The 21,903-nt window shown below is 46.6% G+C and overlaps 1 protein-coding gene across 2 annotated transcripts in view; it reads right to left on the bottom strand.

The window, feature by feature from the left end:
* Window positions 1–624: 624 nt before the first annotated feature.
* Window positions 625–21,903, bottom strand: part of ints9 (integrator complex subunit 9) — a 42,759-nt gene continuing 21,480 nt past the window's right edge. The window contains exons 6-16 of one of the 2 annotated variants that reach the window (XM_031901707.1): window positions 20,558–20,678; window positions 11,248–11,382; window positions 10,013–10,124; window positions 9,534–9,714; window positions 9,129–9,189; window positions 5,962–6,133; window positions 5,744–5,868; window positions 4,005–4,172; window positions 3,543–3,641; window positions 3,121–3,258; window positions 625–1,106 (exon numbers count right to left, since the gene is read on the bottom strand). In XM_031901707.1, the coding sequence (XP_031757567.1) occupies window positions 930–1,106; window positions 3,121–3,258; window positions 3,543–3,641; window positions 4,005–4,172; window positions 5,744–5,868; window positions 5,962–6,133; window positions 9,129–9,189; window positions 9,534–9,714; window positions 10,013–10,124; window positions 11,248–11,382; window positions 20,558–20,678 (1,489 nt within the window). In that variant the 3' untranslated portion in view covers window positions 625–929. 2 annotated transcript variants of the gene reach the window in all.

The following is a 21,903-nucleotide window of genomic DNA, read 5'->3' as shown; positions in this document are numbered from 1 at the left end:
CATAGGAAGGGGTTCCTTACTGTAAGGGCAGTCAGGTTATGGGATTCCCTACCCAGAGAGGGGGAATGAGGGATTCATTGGGGGTGGGGAGGAAAGGGGATCTCACCATCAGCATAGGAAGGGGTTCCTTACTGTAAGGGCAGTCAGGTTATGGGGTTCCCTACCAAGAGAGGGGGAATGAGTGATACATTGGGGGTGGGGAGGAAAGGGATCTCACCATCAGCATAGGAAGGGGTTCCTTACTGTAAGGGCAGTCAGGTTATGGGGTTCCCTACCCAGAGAGGGGGAATGAGTGATACATTGGGGGTGGGGAGGAAAGGGGATCTCACCATCAGCATAGGAAGGGGTTCCTTACTGTAAGGGCAGTCAGGTTATGGGATTCCCTACCAAAAGAGAGGGGGAATGAGTGATACATTGGGGGTGGGGAGGAAAGGGGATCTCACCATCAGCATAGGAAGGGGTTCCTTACTGTAAGGGCAGTCAGGTTATGGGGTTCCCTACCAAGAGAGGGGGAATGAGTGATACATTGGGGGTGGGAGAGGAAAGGAGAACCCCCTCTGCAGGGGGGCAATTGGCAGTGGGCGATTAGACCCACCAAGGGTACATATAATATTTTCTTTAGGACAAAGGATAAAAGATGAGTTTATTTCCCAGAGACCCCCACGCCCCATGTCATAAAACATGGCTGACAGTTATAAAAAAGTGGAACAATATGGCAGCTCCCGTTCCTCCTCACCTCTTAGTATAAGAAGTGACATGATGAAGGCGGGGCTACTCCTGATAAATATACACAATATCAGCCCAATCTGTAAGATCGAGTATCAGTGTGGGAGGCGGAGCCAGGCACGCGCCCCCTACAGGAAGGGCTCAGTCTGTGTCTGAAGCAATGGCTGGAATCCCTCCCATGATCCTCTCTTCCACACCCCGCTCTAGAACTTCTGCAGGAACTTCAGGACGAGGTCGCGCAGTCGGACTCGGAGTCGCTCGTCGTGCTCGCAGATTATGTGGGTGGAGTCCTCTTCAAACTGGATAAGAGTCTCCGCCTCCTGGAGGTGCACGATGTGGCCCTTGGCGGTGTCCTCGATCTTCACGTCGCTGAATCCGTGCTGGGGAACAATCAAAGGAGAAGTAAACACAAAGTATAACCAAGCACCCCCTATACTGGCCCTGCCCCCCAACCATAGTGAAGGACCCCGGCAGCACAGACGAACACCCCCAGTTCAGCAGGAACAGCCCCCTAAGTTTGCTCATAGCCTGTACAGAGAGATACCATAAAACTATGGCACATAGGGATTCCCCTGTACTAAGCACAATTCAGCAGGAACAGCCCCCTAAGTTTGCCCATAGCCTGTACAGAGAGATACCATAAAACTATGGCAGCATAGGAATTCCCCTGTACTAAGCACAATTCAGCAGGAACAGCCCCCTAAGTTTCCTCATAGCCTGTACAGAGAGATACCATAAAACTATGGCACATAGGGATTCCCCTGTACTAAGCACAATTCAGCAGGAACAGCCCCCTAAGTTTGCTCATAGCCTGTACAGAGATACCATAAAACTATGGCACATAGGGATTCCCCTGTACTAAGCACAATTCAGCAGGAACAGCCCCCTAAGTTTGCTCATAGCCTGTACAGAGAGATACCATAAAACTATGGCACATAGGGATTCCCCTGTACTAAGCACAATTCAGCAGGAACAGCCCCCTAAGTTTGCTCATAGCCTGTACAGAGAGATACCATAAAACTATGGCAGCATAGGGATTCCCCTGTACTAAGCACAATTCAGCAAGAACAGCCCCCTAAGTTTGCTCATAGCCTGTACAGAGAGATCCCATAAAACTATGGCACATAGGGATTCCCCTGTACTAAGCACAATTCAGCAGGAACAGCCCCCTAAGTTTGCTCATAGCCTGTACAGAGAGATACCATAAAACTATGGCAGCATAGGGATTCCCCTGTACTAAGCACAATTCAGCAGGAACAGCCCCCTAAGTTTGCCCATAGCCTGTACAGAGAGATACCATAAAACTATGGCACATAGGGATTCCCCTGTACTAAGCACAATTCAGCAGGAACAGCCCCCTAAGTTTGCTCATTGCCTGTACAGAGAGATACCCCAAAACTATGGCACATAGGGATTCCCCTGTACTAAGCACAATTCAGCAGGAACAGCCCCCTAAGTTTGCTCATAGCCTGTACAGAGAGATACCATAAAACTATGGCACATGGGGATTCCCCTGTACTAAGAACAATTCAGCAGGAACAGCCCCCTAAGTTTGCTCATAGCCTGTACAGAGAGATACCATAAAACTATGGCACATAGGGATTCCCCTGTACTAAGCACAATTCAGCAGGAACAGCCCCCTAAGTTTGCTCATAGCCTGTACAGAGAGATACCATAAAACTATGGCAGCATAGGGATTCCCCTGTACTAAGCACAATTCAGCAGGAACAGCCCCCTAAGTTTGCCCATAGCCTGTACAGAGAGATACCCCAAAACTATGGCACATAGGGATTCCCCTGTACTAAGCACAATTCAGCAGGAACAGCCCCCTAAGTTTGCTCATAGCCTGTACAGAGAGATACCATAAAACTATGGCACATGGAGATTCCCCTGTACTAAGAACAATTCAGCAGGAACAGCCCCCTAAGTTTGCTCATAGCCTGTACAGAGAGATACCATAAAACTATGGCACATAGGGATTCCCCTGTACTAAGCACAATTCAGCAGGAACAGCCCCCTACGTTTGCCCATAGCCTGTACAGAGAGATACCATAAAACTATGGCACATAGGCATTCCCCTGTACTAAGCACAATTCAGCAGGAACAGCCCCCTAGGTTTGCTCATAGCCTGTACAGAGATACCATAAAACTATGGCACATAGGGATTCCCCTGTACTAAGCACAATTCAGCAGGAACAGCCCCCAAGTTACCACTCCCCCCCCCCCCCCCGGGCACTTACACAACAGCAGCCTATTTGCCCTATGAAGATACCAACTGAGCTGCTTGTATAATGCTGCCGGGTGAGGAGACTCACTGTATAGGCCTCAGCTGAGCGGCCAATTGGGCGCCGATGTGCCCAGGCAGATCCAGGCTAACGGGCGTGGCCAATTTACCTTCTCCAGTGTCTGTACAAACTGGTCGACGGGGATGGAGCCACTAAGCAGCGGTTTGAAGGGCTGGGTCTCTGGGCTTTCCTCTGCTTGGCGTTTCCTTTTCTTGCTGGCAGGGGGCGCTGCAACCTTTGGAGGAGGCTGAAACAAGAAAGGGAGGGTCACAGTAACACAGAAAGAAACTTGGAGTATAACCCCCCGATATTAAGGGCCACTCCCCAGCGCAGCCCCCCCAAACCCCTTTATCATTACATGAATCCTGGTTATTAACTGGTCACACCAGAAACATTCCAGCTACAGTCTCCCAACTGACCTATTAAGCAGCAGCGCCACCTGGTGGTTCCTTTGGGCACTACCGCTGCCCACTATTAGCTGCAGGAACCCTGCCCCAGATCCCGCCAAGGGAAGCCATGATGGAATCTCACCTGCAGGACGTGTTTGTTATCCTTGGTGTGCAGCACGGCAGAAACCGTGGCCAGAGAGACCCCCGGTTTAATTTCAAAGGGGACCAGCGATTCGGCGAGCTTTATAGGGGGAACAAGGGAAAATAAGTTAAAAGAAAATGAAATTATTGCACGTCAGTATAAGATGTGATTTTATTTATTAACTACTGTTGCTAGCATATCTCCTCCTGTGAGAATGCAGCTGCTACTGAACTACAACTCTCACCATCACAGCAGCAGCAGCAAGGGCTGGCGAGTTGTAGAGTAGAAAGAGAAGAATTTCCCATAGACTTCCTAAGCTTAAGCCTTCAAGGCTCTATATTTATCCAGTGGGTCTAGGCCGAGACCCCTTAGGTGAGGTAGGTCAGCCCGAGATTGTTCCCAAAAAGTGAAAATGTGTGAGGTAGGGGGGGTGGGGATGCCCTCTGTATGCCGGGCCCTCACCTCTGGCATGATTTCAATCTTCTCATAGCGCCTCTTAAAGGGCAAGGCGAGCACCTCAGCCCGGCGGTAGGACATTGGCGGGGGCTGGCAGTCGATCATAAGGTCCGAGCGGTGAGCCTGGGTGGCTGGAGGCTGGGTATACTGCTCAGGGCAGACCACGTGGAGCGGCTAAAGTGGGGAGAAGAAAGGGTTACTTAGCTCCCTCTGTTCCCTAATCCAGATTAAATCCAGAGTATATGCACCGGCCCCTCCCTCTGTTCCCTAATCCAGATTAAATCCAGAGTATATGCACCGGCCCCTCCCTCTGTTCCCTAATCCAGATTAAATGCACCGGCCCCTCCCTCTGTTCCCTAATCCAGATTATATGCACCGGCCCCTCCCTCTGTTCCCTAATCCAGAGTATATGCACCGGCCCCTCCTTCTGTTCCCTAATCCAATGATATGCACCGGCCCCTCCCTCTGTTCTCTAATCCAGATTATATGCACCGGCCCCTCCCTCTGTTCCCTAATCCAGATTATATGCACCGGCCCCTCCCTCTGTTCCCTAATCCAGAGTATATGCACCGGCCCCTCCCTCTGTTCCCTAATCCAGAGTATATGCACCGGCCCCTCCCTCTGTTCCCTAATCCAGAGTATATGCACCGGCCCCTCCCTCTGTTCCCTAATCCAGAGTATATGCACCGGCCCCTCCCTCTGTTCCCTAATCCAGAGTATATGCACCGACCCCTCCCTCTGTTCCCTAATCCAGATTATATGCACCGGCCCCTCCCTCTGTTCCCTAATCCAGAGTATATGCACCGACCCCTCCCTCTGTTCCCTAATCCAGAGTATATGCACCGACCCCTCCCTCTGTTCCCTAATCCAGATTATATGCACCGGCCCCTCCCTCTGTTCCCTAATCCAGAGTATATGCACCGGCCCCTCCCTCTGTTTCCTAATCCAGATTATATGCACCGGCCCCTCCCTCTGTTCCCTAATCCAGAGTATATGCACCGGCCCCTCCCTCTGTTCCCTAATCCAGAGTATATGCACCGGCCCCTCCCTCTGTTCCCTAATCCAGAGTATATGCACCGGCCCCTCCCTCTGTTCCCTAATCCAGAGTATATGCACCGACCCCTCCCTCTGTTCCCTAATCCAGAGTATATGCACCGACCCCTCCCTCTGTTCCCTAATCCAGATTATATGCACCGGCCCCTCCCTCTGTTCCCTAATCCAGAGTATATGCACCGACCCCTCCCTCTGTTCCCTAATCCAGAGTATATGCACCGACCCCTCCCTCTGTTCCCTAATCCAGAGTATATGCACCGGCCCCTCCTTCTGTTCCCTAATCCAGAGTATATGCACCGGCCCCTCCCTCTGTTCCCTAATCCAGAGTATATGCACCGACCCCTCCCTCTGTTCCCTAATCCAGAGTATATGCACCGACCCCTCCCTCTGTTCCCTAATCCAGATTATATGCACCGGCCCCTCCCTCTGTTCCCTAATCCAGAGTATATGCACCGACCCCTCTCTCTGTTTCCTAATCCAGATTATATGCACCGGCCCCTCCCTCTGTTCCCTTATCCAGATTATATGCACTGGCCCTTCCTTCTGTTCCCTAATCCAATGATATGCACTGACCCGTCCCTCTGTTCCCTAATCCAGATTATATGCACCGGCCCCTCCCTCTGTTCCCTAATCCAGATTATAGGTGTTACTGTAGATGTGTGATGTTACCAGGAATTCTGGGAAATTCTCACCTGAACCTCCTTGAGCAGTTTGGTCACCTGAATGAAATTGAGCCGCGTATCTATGGGGCAATAGACACATTTCATGGCAAGAGGCTGATACGGCGCCAGGGCATCAAGATAGGAGAAATCTGGCTCTGGGGGGAATAAAATATATTACTATTCTTGCTTACCCTTTATTGGTATATACATTAGCAGTTTACATTAGCTGGCCATACAGCAGCTCCTACCTGTGAAGATGACAGTGTTGAGGCTGGACTTGCCCCACAGCTCCATGAAGTGCACCACGTCCCCGAAGCGCAGGGTGGGGTGCCCCGTGAAGACCACGCACGGCTGCTTGAAGTCGTTGCTGAAGTCTCCGTGGATGCTGGGGTAGTGCTTCAGCTTGTTGGTCTGGATCAGCTGCAACACAAAGGGCAATGGCGTTGAGTGGGTGGGGTCACGATAATCAGGGGCGGATCTCGGGCTCTTCTGACTCAAGTCCCACCTCAGTGGCCCCCACAAAGCTTTATATTATATATAAATAGATCAGTACCAGTCACTGGGCTTATGCTAAAAGGGGGCAACCCTAGGTATCGCTGTTACATAAGCCCAGTGACTGGTATTGATCTATTTATATATAATATAAAGCTTTGTGGGGGCCACTGAGGTGGGACTCGAGTCAGAACAGCCCCAGATCCACCCCTGATCATCACAACTCCACCCACTCAACACCATTACCCTGCCCACTTGCCATCATGCCCAGCCCCCTTGTAGACACGCCCCCAGCCAAGGCTTTATACTTATGCTAAAAGGGGGCAACCCTAGGTATCGCTGTTACATAAGTATAAAGGCTTGGCTGGGGGCGTGTATACAAGGGGGCTGGGCATGATGTCAAGTGGGCAGGGTAATGGTGTTGAGTGGGTGGAGTTGTGATGATCATGGGCGGATCTTGATGTTGAGGGGCGGAGCATTGTCATTAAGTAAAGAAACAATGGGGATTTGGTGAGTATAGGGGCAAAGACAGAAAACAAGGGGCAGATACTGGTATTTTACCGGCTAGCCCAATGAAATACCAGCCAGGTGGCAACCTTACTGATATCCAAGGAGGAAATAACCATTCACTTGCCTTATGGCTACAACTGGTGGCCCCTCATATGGTAAAACATCCGATTAGGCCCATGGGCCAATCAGGCAGATACGTACAGGATCGTCCAATGAATTGGCTGCCTCGGGAGAGACTACCTGGGAACCTTGGGGATCCATACGGCACATTATTGCTTCTGCTTCATTTCCCCAAGCAAAGGCGATGGGTTAAATGCATAAAAGAAAACACTAGCAAAGGATTGTGGGAATTCTCAGGCCTCCAGGGTCCCTCTATGTTCCTGTGTTGGGCCTGCTATTTCTGCCCTGGGCTAATTATAGGCTTGGGTGGGAGCCGGCAGATATGGCAGTCGAGGGGTCGGCACACAGACAGAGGGAAGCTTCGTGTAATACAGAAATATGTTCCGCAGACAGGAATAGTCCGGCCGGTACCATTCTGGGTCACACAGGCCTCCAGCTGTCTCTTACTGTCTCATACGGACATATCTGTCTCACAGGGAATATCTGCCGCTCCATTACATCACTGTCGCTACATGTAGGGGACTGGGAAAATATAGATTGTCCCAACGTGTACTGTGACATCATTCTGTCATTTGTTTTACACCGTGACATGTCACTGCAATTAAGCATGTACTGTACATACATGTAACAGCTGTGTGTGCTGGGAGCATAAACCTGACCAATGTCTGTGCTGCTGGGAAATCCTGAGCTTTAATCTCAGCCATAAAGCAGGGCAGGACTGCTGCTTACAATGGGGGGATCAGATAGGATCTGTGCCACTGTGACAGAATGCTCTGTTATACAGATAGCTAGAATCTCAGCCATAAAGCAGGGCAGGACTGCTGCTTACAATGGGGGGATCAGATAGGATCTGTGCCACTGTGACAGAATGCTCTGTTATACAGATAGCTAGAATCTCAGCCATAAAGCAGGGCAGGACTGCTGCTTACAATGGGAGGGATCAGATAGGATCTGTGCCACTGTGACAGAATGCTCTGTTATACAGATAGCTAGAATCTCAGCCATAAAGCAGGGCAGGACTGCTGCTTACAATGGGGGGGATCAGATAGGATCTGTGCCACTGTGACAGAATGCTCTGTTATACAGATAGCTAGAATCTCAGCCATAAAGCAGGGCAGGACTGCTGCTTACAATGGGGGGATCAGATAGGATCTGTGCCACTGTGACAGAATGCTCTGTTATACAGATAGCTAGAATCTCAGCCATAAAGCAGGGCAGGACTGCTGCTTACAATGGGGGGGATCAGATAGGATCTGTGCCACTGTGACAGAATGCTCTGTTATACAGATAGCTAGAATCTCAGCCATAAAGCAGGGCAGGACTGCTGCTTACAATGGGGGGGATCAGATAGGATCTGTGCCACTGTGACAGAATGCTCTGTTATACAGATAGCTAGAATCTCAGCCATAAAGCAGGGCAGGACTGCTGCTTACAATGGGGGGATCAGATAGGATCTGTGCCACTGTGACAGAATGCTCTGTTATACAGATAGCTAGAATCTCAGCCATAAAGCAGGGCAGGACTGCTGCTTACAATGGGGGGATCAGATAGGATCTGTGCCACTGTGACAGAATGCTCTGTTATACAGATAGCTAGAATCTCAGCCATAAAGCAGGGCAGGACTGCTGCTTACAATGGGGGGGATCAGATAGGATCTGTGCCACTGTGACAGAATGCTCTGTTATACAGATAGCTAGAATCTCAGCCATAAAGCAGGGCAGGACTGCTGCTTACAATGGGGGGATCAGATAGGATCTGTGCCACTGTGACAGAATGCTCTGTTATACAGATAGCTAGAATCTCAGCCATAAAGCAGGGCAGGACTGCTGCTTACAATGGGGGGATCAGATAGGATCTGTGCCACTGTGACAGAATGCTCTGTTATACAGATAGCTAGAATCTCAGCCATAAAGCAGGGCAGGACTGCTGCTTACAATGGGGGGGATCAGATAGGATCTGTGCCACTGTGACAGAATGCTCTGTTATACAGATAGCTAGAATCTCAGCCATAAAGCAGGGCAGGACTGCTGCTTACAATGGGGAACAGATGCTGGAATCAACATCACAGGACTGACTAGCCCTTCCTTGCCTATTGTGGCTTTAGACTATCCTGGCTAGGACTGGCACAGCTGCAAAGGTAGGAGTGTGAATGTCCGGTCACACCCATGAGGTTCTTGTGGGAGTGGCCTATAACAGACACATGTTATGAATGGTACAATCCATGTGTTCCATGTCCCTGGCTGCAGGCATTTACAAGGCAGGAAATACAGGTGAATAGAAGAGAACTGCCCACCTCAGCGTGCGGAAAGGGGGGCTCCGGGAGGTACACCTTGTTCTGCTTATTATGGCACAGCCTAAGAAAAAAAAAAAGATGAGATAAAAGAGGTAAATTCAGAATATGTACAGCCACTGCCACCTAGTGTTCATAACTATGTACTACATTATCCTTTTGTTGCAATGGGAGTAAAAACTGCTACAAAATTCTGTACATTACCCACCCCCATATACTCCAAGCTCTAGAGCAGGAACCTCCTGTGTCTCCCTGTTATTCTCTATATGTTTCATAAAAAGTACCACATTGTGCCTGGGATACCCAATGGCACACTCAAAATGAATAACTTGGACATGAGTTTCTTTGCTTCTCCATAAAGGCCCAAGTGTAGAACGATAGAACCGCCTAGAGACACCTAGAACCTACCACTCTGCGAAGATCTGGGAAAACTCCAAGGAGCTGTTGGCGACGGGCGAGATGAAGTAAAAAGGAACACTGGAGAGTCCGGCAGAATCGATGTACTGGTACAGGCACTCCAGCAGGTCGTATATTACACCCGAGGGGTAACAGGGCACCAACACGTTGCCGCCACTGCGTATGGTCATGGCTGTTCATGGGAAGGAAAGAGGTACTAGGATTACCAATCAAGTCTGCACTGCTGGTTCTGACTCATTGGAAGTCAGATATCCTTATTGAGAATGGTTCACCTTTAAATTCACTTATACTATGTTATAGAAGGGCTAATTCTAAGCAACTTTTCAATTGGTCTTCATTATTTATTTTTTGTAGCTTGTAGTTGACCCTCTCAGATTTGCAGCTCCCCCCATGCTCAGTAAGGAGCCCTGTGAGAATCCCGGGATGGGAGTCAATACAACCAATCACAAGCCCAGAGAGAAGGCACTTACCTAGGTTACTGCAGAATTCTCCCACCATCCCGTCAGGATTGGCTGTGGGGATCTGGGTGAGCCCTGTGAGAATCAGGACATCGCTGTTCTTTAGGGATGTTTGATCCATTGGCTGAAATGGGTCACATGGTTAGGTTTATACATGGGGGTACAGTTTCGGAGGTAAATGCACTTTTAGAAGGGATTAACCAATCAGATATCAGTTGGCAGAATGTTGTTTCAGCCCCACACACAGGGCAACCAAGACTATCGGCCCATAACTGCTCCCCTGGGATGGACGGCTACTTCTGCCCAGAATTAATAAATAAGCCTACATTACAACAGAGCATAGGTATGTGCCATAGCAAGTCTACCCTAATTTAGGTAGTACAGGTATGGGACCTGTTATCCAGAATCACTGGGACCTGGGGTTTTCTGGCAGGGGCGGGCCGACGCGACTGGGCGCCCTAGGCACGATACGAAGCGCCGCAACGCAAACTGTACTAGGGGTAGACAGGAGAGGCTGCTGCCTGGCGCCCCCCAATCGTTGCGCCCTAGGCAGCTGCCTCTTCTGCCTACCCCTAGTTCCGGCCCTGTTTTCTGGATAAGGGATCTTTCCGTAATTTGGATCTCCATAGCTTAAGTCTACTAAAAAATCATTTAACCATGAAATAAACCCAATAGGGCTGTTCTGCCCCCAATAAGGGGTAATTATATCTTAGTTGGGATCAAGTACAGGTACTGTTTTATTATTACAGAGAAAAGGGAATCATTTAACCATTAAATAAACCCAATAGGGCTGTTCTGCCCCCAATAAGGGGTAATTATATCTTAGTTGGGATCAAGTACAGGTACTGTTTTATTATTACAGAGAAAAGGGAATCATTTAACCATTAAATAAACCCAATAGGGCTGTTCTGCCCCCAATAAGGGGTAATTATATCTTAGTTGGGATCAAGTACAGGTACTGTTTTATTATTACAGAGAAAAGGGAATCATTTAACCATGAAATAAACCCAATAGGGCTGTTCTGCCCCAATAAGGGGTAATTATATCTTAGTTGGGATCAAGTACAGGTACTGTTTTATTATTACAGAGGAAAAAGGAAATCAGTTTTAAATATCAGATTTACTTATAATGGAGTCTATGGGAGATGGCCTTTCCGTGATTCGGAACTTTCTGGATAACAGGTTTCCGGATAACAGATCCCATTCCTGTAGTTGATAGAGAGCAGAGTGGGCAGGGAAGTACAGTACCTGTGGGTGGGTTGTGAGCAGAGAGGAGCCCGACACATAGGAGACCTTCTCATAATGTGATTGGATGACCCAGTTGGAGCTGCCGAGGGCGTAGCCGGAGCTCAGAGGGGTAACTTGCACCGCCCCGAACAGTTCCTGGAAAATGTTCAAAACATCAGCTTTATGTGAATGATAGTTTTTGAAAATGTTCCCTCCATCTTCTACTTCTTAGCAGCTTTCAAATGGGGGTCACTGACCCCGGCAACTAAAAAACCTATTGCTCTGTGAGGCTCCAGTTTTGTTACTGTGATGGTTTTTTTACTTATGTAGCCCACTTTATAAACAGTTGTGGCACTACCTGCTGATATGTCACTGGTTGGCGCTTCCAGGAGTCCTGAGCCCCGCTTACTATGGGGGAAGCAGGGATTTCTTTGATAATGGCGTGCCTCCACCCAGGGCTCTGCTATGGGAGAACTACAACTCCCACCCTGGGAACTGATGTAGTGTATTAACCCCTCAATAGGATCCACTGGCTGCAGGCTGATTTGCCCCTCCCTGGGGTAACTCCTTACCAGTTGTAGTGGTCCTGGGTACACACACACGGAATACAGCAGATTGCAAATGAACAGATTGAGCTTTATTGGGCAGACCTCTCCAGGAGTGTATCATCAGACAGTCAGGGCACATCCACAGGTTACATCAATGCACAAGACCCTCGCTCGAAGGTACCCAGGGTACTCACGCCAGAATGATCTCCTCTAGGAGGTCCCTCCGGTACTACACGCCAAGAGACCCTCTCTTAGGGCTCTCCCCGGTACTCTCGCCAAGCAGACCCTCCACAGAGACTCACCCCCGGTACTACACCCAGGCTACTCTTTAGCAGGGTCCTCTTTCTCTTGGAGACTATCTCTCCCTTACCTACACACTGTGTGCCCTAAACTTCCAGCTGATGTAATGCTGGTAGGATCTTAATCCTCTACACTCCTGGAGGGGCAATGCGGCCCATTCTTACCTACCACTCCCTACATGGCACTCCTAGAGTGTCCTAACACAGGGAAACTACTAACTCACAGGGGAGCTCCTCTCTCTAGAGGCTCCCAACTTAAGATGGCTCCCAGCACATGGCTGTTTCCCTTATATGGGCCTATGCACCACCCTGTGGCCATAACCCGAACTGCGGGGATACTCCCCATTAACTATAGATATACCAGGCTATACCCATTGTACCTTAACCATTACCCACCCGGGGCCTATCCTAGGGGTATACATCCTGAGGGGCCTATTTTAGCAAACCCCTACACTTATATTTCTATTCAGGCCCTATCCTCTCGTTGCTAGGGTCTAATTTACCTTAGTAACCAGGGAGTGGTTTGAGAGAGTGACTGATATATGAATAGGAGAGGGACTGAATACAAAAACAAAGAATTTATACTCACGTAAATTCCTTTTCCCTCAGTCCCGAAGGCAGCACAATATCCCTCCCATAAGTAAAAATATTTGCAGCATTGTGTTGTTTGTGTATTGCTTGAGAAATCACTGAAGGCTGGTGGAGGGAAGAGGGGTTTTATGGGTAAAGGGGGCGGAATTAATTATTGGAGAAGGCGGTGTTTTTCCTACCCTAGGTATGACGTCTCTCTAAGTAAGTGCTGCCTTCGGGACTGAGGGAAAAGGAATTTACGTGAGTATAAATTCTTTGTTTCCCTCACGTCCCTTGGCAGCACTTACTTAGAGAGTTGAGTAGCAGTAGTCACAAAAGGGGGGGAAACTTTACAACCAGAAAGGAGAACTGTATTTGCAAAAGCCACTTCCCCAGGAGTACTCATATTTACACGGTAATGGTCTGCAAAAGTCTTGAAACTTGCCCACGAAGCCGTTCTGCATATTTGGTCCACTGAAACGCCTCCAAGCTCTGCCTGCGAAGCTGACACTGCTCTTGTAGAATGTGCTTTGAGATTTGCTGGAACTGGTTTCCCCGCGGAAGAATATGCAGTAGAAATTGCCAGCTTTATCCATCTTGAAATGGCAAATTTTGAAGCCGCCTTACCCTTGTTAGGGCCGCAAAAAGACACAAATAGGTTGTGTGATCTTCGAAAAGGATGAACTTTGTTCAAATAAAAAAGTACACATCTGTGTGCATCCAGCAAGTGTAACTTTCGTTCTGCCTCATTTTTTGGATTAGTAAAAAAGGCTGGAAGAATGACCTCAAAATTCCTATGAAAATTTGATGAGACTTTTGGTCGAAATAAGGGGTCTGCTTTAAGAACGATTTTATCTGGAAATATCTGAAGACATGATTCTTTGCAAGATAAGGCTTGAATTTCACCTACACGCCTTGCTGAACAGATAGCCACCAAGAATACTGTTTTGATAGAAATGTGAAACATAGAAGCTTCTTCTAAAGGTTCGAAGGGAGTATGTTGCAAGGATTTTAAAACTATATCCAGATCCCAGTTCGATTTTAGGGTATCCTTTTTGGTTTCAAGTTCTGGATGGCCTTAATAAATCTTCTAATAAGAGGATGTTCTGCCCAAGTTTTGTTTAAGAAAGCAGATAGGGCTGCAATCTGGACTTTAAGTGTAGCTGGGGCAAGATTTTTCTGGAAGCCATCATACAAAAAATCCAAAATAATTGATACTGTGGCTGTTTCTGGAAACAAACTTTTGCTGGCACACCATTTCCTAAAAGAGATCCAAACTCTTTGATAAATTAAGTTTGTTACTTGTTTCCTGCTTTGTAACAGGATCTTAATAACTGGAGAAGAAACTCCTTGTGACTTTATTACATCCCTTTCAGTCTCCAGGCTGTGAGACTTAGGGCTGCTGGATTTGGATGCAGAATTGGACCTTGAGAGAGAAGATTTTCTTTTACAGGAAGACGCCATGGAGGACTTACAGATAATTGAAGAAGATTTGAGTACCAATTTCTTCTGGGCCAGGAGGGAGCAATTAGAATTACTTCTGCAGAGCAAAGAGCGATTTTCTTGACTATTCTTGCTATCATAGGAATTGGTGGAAACACATAAGCCCGGCTGAACTGCCATGGTTGAGCCATAGCATCTACTGCTTCTTCCCCTTGTCCAGCCGTTAGGGAAAAGAATCTTTGATGCTTTGTATTGTATTTTGAGGCCATGAGGTCTAAATTCGGAGGACCCCATAGATTGCATATTTGTAAAAAGGTTTCCTGATCTAGGCTCCATTCTCCTGGAAGTACTGCCCTGCGGCTTAGAAAATCTGCTTGAATATTGTTGCGACCCGCAATATGGTGTGCTGACAAACTTTTTAGATATTTCTCTCCCCAACATAGGATCTTTTTTATTCTTTCGGCTAGATCTCTGCTTCTTGAACCTCCTTGGTGATTTATGTAGCAAGCTACAGTCACGTTGTCTGTATGAATTAGGACCTCGCAACCTTTTATCATGGATTTGAAAGCAAGCAGAGCTTTCCAAACTGCCTCCAGCTCCAAGGAATTTGAAGCCAGATGGATCTCTTCGTTTTCCCAAATACCTTGTTTTACAATATTTCCTAAATGTGCTCCCCAACCTATTCCACTTGCATCTGTCGTGATAAGTATGGGGGAATCTGGAAACATCTGGGTGCCTCTTGAAAGGTTTCTTGATTGAAGCCACCAGAAAAGGGAGTTTTTTACCTTTTGGGGTACAAGAATCCTTCGATATAGTGACTTTTTCTGATGATCCCAAACTAGATTCATATATCTCTGGAGTTCCTTCATATGAGCACGCCCCCAGGGCACTGCTTCTAAGGCTGCCGAGAAGAGACCTAGAATTTCCAGACCTTGTTTTATTGAAGAAATTTTTCTTATTTGAAATTCGTAAACCTTTTCCTTGATTTTTTCTCTTTTTTCTTGAGGAAGAAAAATTTTCCCTTTCACAGTATTCCATATCATACCGAGGAATCTTACTTCTGTTGAAGGATATAAATTGGACTTTTCCCAGTTTACTAGCCAGCCTAGTGACTGGAATACATCTAGAACCTGAGATAATTGTTTTTTCAGGACTTGTTCTGATTCTGCTTTTAATAGGCAGTCGTCTAAATATGGAATGATTGAAATACCTTGGTTCCTTAGGTATGCTGCTACCACAATGAAGACCTTGGTAAATACCCTTGGGGCACTTGAAATTCCGAATGGTAATGCTGTGAACTGAAGGTGTTCTGTACCTGATGGTCTTCTTATGGCTACTCTTAGAAATTTCTGATGACATTCTCTTATTGGAATATGCAAATATGCATTCTGTAGATCCAGGGTGCACATCACCTCCTTTTTGTGAATAGTGAGCAGTGTGGACCTTATAGACTCCATCTTGAATTTCTTTTTTTGAATGAAACGGTTTAAAAATCTTAAGTCCAGAATGGTTCTGAATTTTTTCCCTGGTTTTGGGACAAGAAAAACCTGGGAATAAACCCCTGAAAACTTTTCTTCTTGAGGTACCGGAACTAATACCCCTAAATCTTTGAATTCTTGGATAGCAGCTTCCATTGCTAGCTTTGCTAAACTTTGCTTTGGAAGATGAGTTTCTAGGAATCTTCTTGGTGGAAGCAATGTGAACTCTATGGCATAGCCTAGTCTTATTAATTGTAGCACCCATTTGTCTGAAGTGATCTTTTCCCATTCCTGAATGAACCATCTTAGTCTTCCTGCTAATGGAAGATAGTCATGCTGAAAAGGGCCTTTGCCCAAAATTTGGGCGCCCTCTCCCTCTCGAGGATTTTCCTCTAGACTGTCCAAAAGATCTATCTCTAGATGTTTTGCCGGTTTTCCAGTCTTGTCTGTATCCATAAGAGGTTTTTGAACCTCGAAAAAAAGGACGTTTAAAAGATCTTCTATCCTGAGGAAGACTTCTCACTTTATCATCTGACTTCTTTTCCACTAGCATCTCAAGTTCTGAACCAAAAAGTTTCTCTCCTTCAAAGGGTAAGTTAAGAAGGCGATTTTTAGATGCATTATCAGCTCTCCAAGGTTTTAGCCATAAAGCTCTTCTTGCAGTAGTGGCAAAGGAAGTTGTTTTTGCTAATATATCAACTGAGGCTAAGGCTGCTTCAGTTAAAAAATCTGAGGCCGACATTAACATGGGAAGATCTGATAAAAGATTTTCTCTTGCAATACCTCTTTTCAATGCCTTCTCTAATTGCAAGATCCAGACCTTAAGTGACCGAGCTACTGATGCTGCTGCTATTGCTGGTTTAAACCCAGCTGCGGCTGCCAGGTAAGTCTTTCTTAAAGCTCCTTCTGCTTTCCTGTCCATAGGATCCCTGAGGCCGGTACTGTCTTCCAAGGGTAAGGTAGTTCTCTTAACAGTTTGAGCCACTGGAGGGTCTAATTTAGGAGCTGCATCCCAAAATTTTGCATCTTCAATATCAAAAGGAAAAAGTAAGTTAAATTTCTTTTGTAAGGCCCATTTTCTATCCAATACTGCCCATTGATTTTGAATTTTATTTTTAATAGCCTCATCAACTGGAAAAGATACTTTGCGTTTACTTATGTTTGCAAACAATTTACTAGATTTCCTGGGGGGTTCAGAGGATTCTTCCAGACCCATTGTATCTCTGACTGCTGCAATTAGAGCTCCTATATCATCTACTGGAAAAAATTCCTCTGAATCCGAAATTTCTCCTTCCTCAGAGTCAGATTCAATCTTACACTTTGAAGTTCCCTCCCCTAGGGAAGTATCAGAAGACCAGTCTTCATAAAGAGACCCCTCAGCTTGTAAAGACTCTTTAGATTTCTGTTGACTGAAAGATTCAAAAGCTTGAAGCATAGCCCCCTTCATCCAAGAAACTAATTCATCAGCACCACCTGAGGGGTTAATAGGATTTTTGAGTTTCTCTTTGCATGCGCAGCATAGCTTATCTCCTTCTAAGGAACTGAATTTTGCTTCACAGCCTAGGCATGAGATTAAAGATGGCTTTTTTAAATCCTTTTTCACTTTAGGAGACTCAGATAAACTTTCTTTACATTTTGCTTTCTCTTTACTTTTCCCCTTCTCCACTTTTTCTGGAGCAGTGTCAGCCATTGCTGAAACAACATAAAATATAATGCCCCCGTGTCAGAGATATATAAAAAAAAAATATATATTTTTTTAAAAGAGCATCATTCAGGATGCGTACTTACAGGCAGAGATGGATCGTTTAGCACGCGTGGACAGGCAGCAGGAGTGACTCCGGGAGCGGCTACGCAGGAAACAAATTTACACGGGGGCAACAAAGACACTGAATTTTAGGAAGGCAAATTTTAGCTCCTTAAGGGCAGCGCTTCAGGGCATAGATTGGGGCATTATGTTTTCTGATAAAAATACAGAGCAGAAATGGTTGTCATTTAAAATGATATTAAATCATTACTGTTCTCAATTCATTCCATTAATAAGAAAAAGTAGAAGTGTTAAGAATCACCCTATGTGGCTTAACTCTGAGGTAAAGAAGTTAATAGGGAAAAAAAGGAAAGCTTTTAAGAAATATAAGTCAGAGGGGACAGTAGCTGCGTTTAATGAATATAAACACTATAACAAGTGTTGTAAAACAGCAATCCGGAAGGCAAAGATAGAAAATGAGGAGCGCATCGCGGCCGAGGCCAAGACTAACCCCAAAAAGTTTTTTAAGTATATTAATAGTAAAAAGATGCAGGTTGAGGGTGTGGCCCCATTGAGTTATAATAACAATATGGTTACAGCGGATACAGAAAAGGCAGATGTGCTTAACCAGTTCTTTTCTTCTGTGTATACAGTAGAGGAGCCAGTGGGCCAAGTCTCACCCAATAGCTTCACTGTTGCCTCAGCTCCAACTACACAGTGGTTGGCACAGGATATGGTGCTTAAAGGGTTACACACGATAAATGTAAACAAGGCACCTGGGCCAGATGGAATACACCCTCGGGTACTGAGAGAGCTAGGGGCAGAATTGCAGTGGCCCTTGTTTCTGATATTCTCAGACTCTCTTTCATCAGGTATGGTACCTAGTGATTGGAAGAGGGCGAATGTCACTCCCATATTTAAAAAGGGAATAAGATCTCAGCCTGGCAATTATAGGCCTGTAAGTTTGACATCCGTGGTGGGCAAGTTATTTGAAGGCTTGTTAAGGGATCACATTCAAAATTATGTAGTGGAGAATGGCATTATGAGCAGTAATCAGCATGGCTTTATGAAGGACAGGTCATGTCAGACCAATTTAATTGCTTTTTATGATGAGGTAAGTAAGAAGCTGGACAGTGGGGATGCAGTAGATATAATCTATTTGGATTTTGCCAAAGCATTTGATACCGTTCCCCACAAACGACTGCTTTCTAAGCTAAGGTCTATTGGTCTTAGTGAAGTCGTTTGCACATGGATAGAAAACTGGCTACAGGATCGGGTACAGAGGGGGGTTGTTAATGGCACATTCTCTACTTGGAGTAAGGTTCTCAGTGGGGTCCCTCAGGGTTCTGTACTGGGTCCACTTTTGTTTAATTTGTTCATAAATGACTTAGGGGAGGGTATTATGAGTAATGTATCAGTGTTTGCAGATGACACAAAACTCTGCAGACCAGTCAATTCTATCCAGGATGTGACATCCCTGCAGCAGGATCTTGACCAACTGGCAATCTGGGCAGCTAAGTGGCAGATGAGATTTAATGTGGATAAATGTAAGGTCATGCACCTGGGATGTAAAAATATGCAAGCCCCGTATAACCTTAATGGGACTGCACTAGGCAAATCCATAATGGAGAAGGATCTTGGAGTCCTTGTAGATAATAAACTTGGCTGTAGCAAGCAATGCCAGGCAGCAGCTGCAAGGGCAAACAAGGTTCTGAGCTGTATTAAAAGGGGTATAGATTCACGGGAGGAGGGGGTTATTCTTCCCCTTTACAGAGCACTGGTAAGGCCCCATCTAGAATATGCTGTTCAGTTTTGGTCTCCAGTGCTCAAACGGGACATTATTGAGCTAGAGAGGGTCCAGAGAAGGGCAACTAAGCTGGTAAAGGGTATGGAAAGTCTCGGTTATGAAGAAAGACTGGCCAAGTTGGGTCTGTTTACACTGGAGAAGAGGCGCTTAAGAGGTGACATGATAACTATGTATAAATATATAAGGGGATCATATAATAACCTCTCTAATGTTTTATTTACCAGTAGGTCCTTCCAACGGACACGAGGGCACCCACTCCGTTTAGAAGAAGGGAGGTTCCATTTAAATATTCGGAAAGGATTTTTTACAGTGAGAGCTGTGAAGTTGTGGAATTCCCTCCCCGAATCAGTCGTACTGGCTGATACATTATATAGCTTTAAGAAGGGGCTGGATGGATTCTTAGCAAGTGAGGGAATACACGGTTATGGGAGATAGCTCTTAGTACAAGTTGATACAGGGACTGGTCCGATTGCCATCTTGGAGTCAGGAAGGAATTTTTTCCCCTCTGAGGCAAATTAGAGAGGCTTCAGATGGGGTTTTTTGCCTTCCTCTGGATCAACTTGTAGTTAGGCAGGTTAGGTATAGGCATTATGATTGAACTTGATGGACGTATGTCTTTTTTCAACCCAACTTACTATGTTACTATGTTACTATAACCGCCAGTTTAAAAACCAGCCCTCCGGAAGTGACCTGCTCCCTATGCGTTCCATCTGCCTCGCGTCTGCGTTTCACCTACGCAGCGCGGCGCGAGTTAGTGACGTCACCGCAAGTGCCCCATGCGTTCCATCTGCGCTCCCAACCTGCGGTAACTCATAAAACACTTGTACTCGCTTAAGGGAAGCACAATCACCGATTGGCAACCCATAACAAGCCCTCCTGGGCCTCAGCGTAAGGGTTCCCACAAAAAAACCACATCACAGGGGGCACACTCGTCTGAATGACGCCCTGGACTTACGCAGCATCTGGGGGCACGGCCGTCTGACAGGCGCCCAGGCAAGTAAACGGTGTAATCCATCCGGTAGGAAAAAAACACTGAAGGCTGGTGGAGGGAAGAGGGGTTTTATGGGTAAAGGGGGCGGAATTAATTATTGGAGAAGGCGGTGTTTTTCCTACCCTAGGTATGACGTCTCTCTAAGTAAGTGCTGCCAAGGGACGTGAGGGAAATAAGTAATAAAAAGTACAAATAACAATAAAACTGGAGCCTCACAGGGCAAGATGGATTTTGGCCCCCATTTGAAAGCTGAAAAGATGTAGAAGAGGAAAGCAAACAAAAAAACTATAACAAAAAGTGAAGACGAATTAAAAAGTTGCTTAGAATTGGCCATTCTATAATATATTAACTTAAAGGTGACCTGCCCCTTTAATAAACGTATCAAACGTAAGTTGTGTTGGGGGTCACTAGGCCCAGGAGCTGACAGTTGTGCCTAAATGGCAGCACTTACTATTTTCTGGGAGTATCCAACGAGCTGGATCTTGCTCAGAGCTGCATTCACCTCCTGCATGGTGTAGCATTTCCTCCAGGTGAAAACCTCCACGGCATCCTTTAGCGGTACGGGCAGCAGCCTGCAACAGCCCAAGGGGACAGTGAGCCAACCTGCTGCCAGGCCTCATTCTATACTATGGGCCACTGATATACTGGTGACTGGAACTCCCAGCATCCCCACCAGGGGTTAAAATCCCTGCACATTTCCCAAAAGTACCTACGGGGTTAAGAGGGCACTGCTCTTTCTATTACCGACACGTCCTCTCTTAAACAGCCAATCGATTTGTCTGTCTGAGCCGGGCATGAGTGACGGGTCGTAGCGCTAAATACTGTAGCCACAAACCTCTGCCAAGCAATGCAGAGATAAATTGCCTTGTGATGCATTAATTCCGGGGCCATTAGATGCCTCGCCCTTGTACAGCAGCAGTGTTACTGCCTGCTCTCATCTCTCCCACTGGCTCCTTGTACAATCTACTGATCAGCAGCATAAACCCTGGATAAATACTACCGAAAATGCCTGCATATATATATATATATATAAAATATACTTAGCCTCAATTCTCTTCTGCCTCGTGCCAATGAGCTGAGGCTTTGGTTGCGGTTTGTGCTCTTCCCATTAGCAATAGGATCTCTTCTCAGGCCCGGACTGGCAATCTGTGGGTTCTGGCAAATGCCAGAGGGGCTGTGATAGGGACCTTAGATTGTAAGCTCATTGGGGCAGGGACTGATGGGAATGTGATAGGGACCTTAGATTGTAAACTCATTGGGGCAGGGACTGATGGGAATGTGATAGGGACCTTAGATTGTAAACTCATTGGGGCAGGGACTGATGGGAATGTGATAGGGACCTTAGATTGTAAGCTCACTGGGGCAGGGACTGATGGGAATGTGATAGGGACCTTAGATTGTAAGCTCACTGGGGCAGGGACTGATGGGAATGTGATAGGGACCTTAGATTGTAAGCTCACTGGGGCAGGGACTGATGGGAATGGGATAGGGACCTTAGATTGTAAGCTCCACTGGGGCAGGGACTGATGGGAGTGTGATAGGGACCTTAGATTATAAGCTCCACTGGGGCAGGGACTGATGGGAATGGGATAGGGACCTTAGATTGTAAGCTCACTGGGGCAGGGACTGATGGGAATGTGATAGGGACCTTAGATTGTAAGCTCACTGGGGCAGGGACTGATGGGAATGTGATAGGGACCTTAGATTGTAAGCTCCACTAGGGCAGGGACTGATGGGAATGTGATAGGGACCTTAGATTGTAAGCTCACTGGGGCAGGGGCTGATGGGAATGATGTA

Source organism: Xenopus tropicalis, chromosome 5, assembly GCF_000004195.4.
Source record: "Xenopus tropicalis strain Nigerian chromosome 5, UCB_Xtro_10.0, whole genome shotgun sequence".
NCBI classification, from domain to species: Eukaryota; Metazoa; Chordata; class Amphibia; order Anura; family Pipidae; genus Xenopus; species Xenopus tropicalis.
This window is presented reverse-complemented; position numbering and strand designations above follow the sequence as displayed.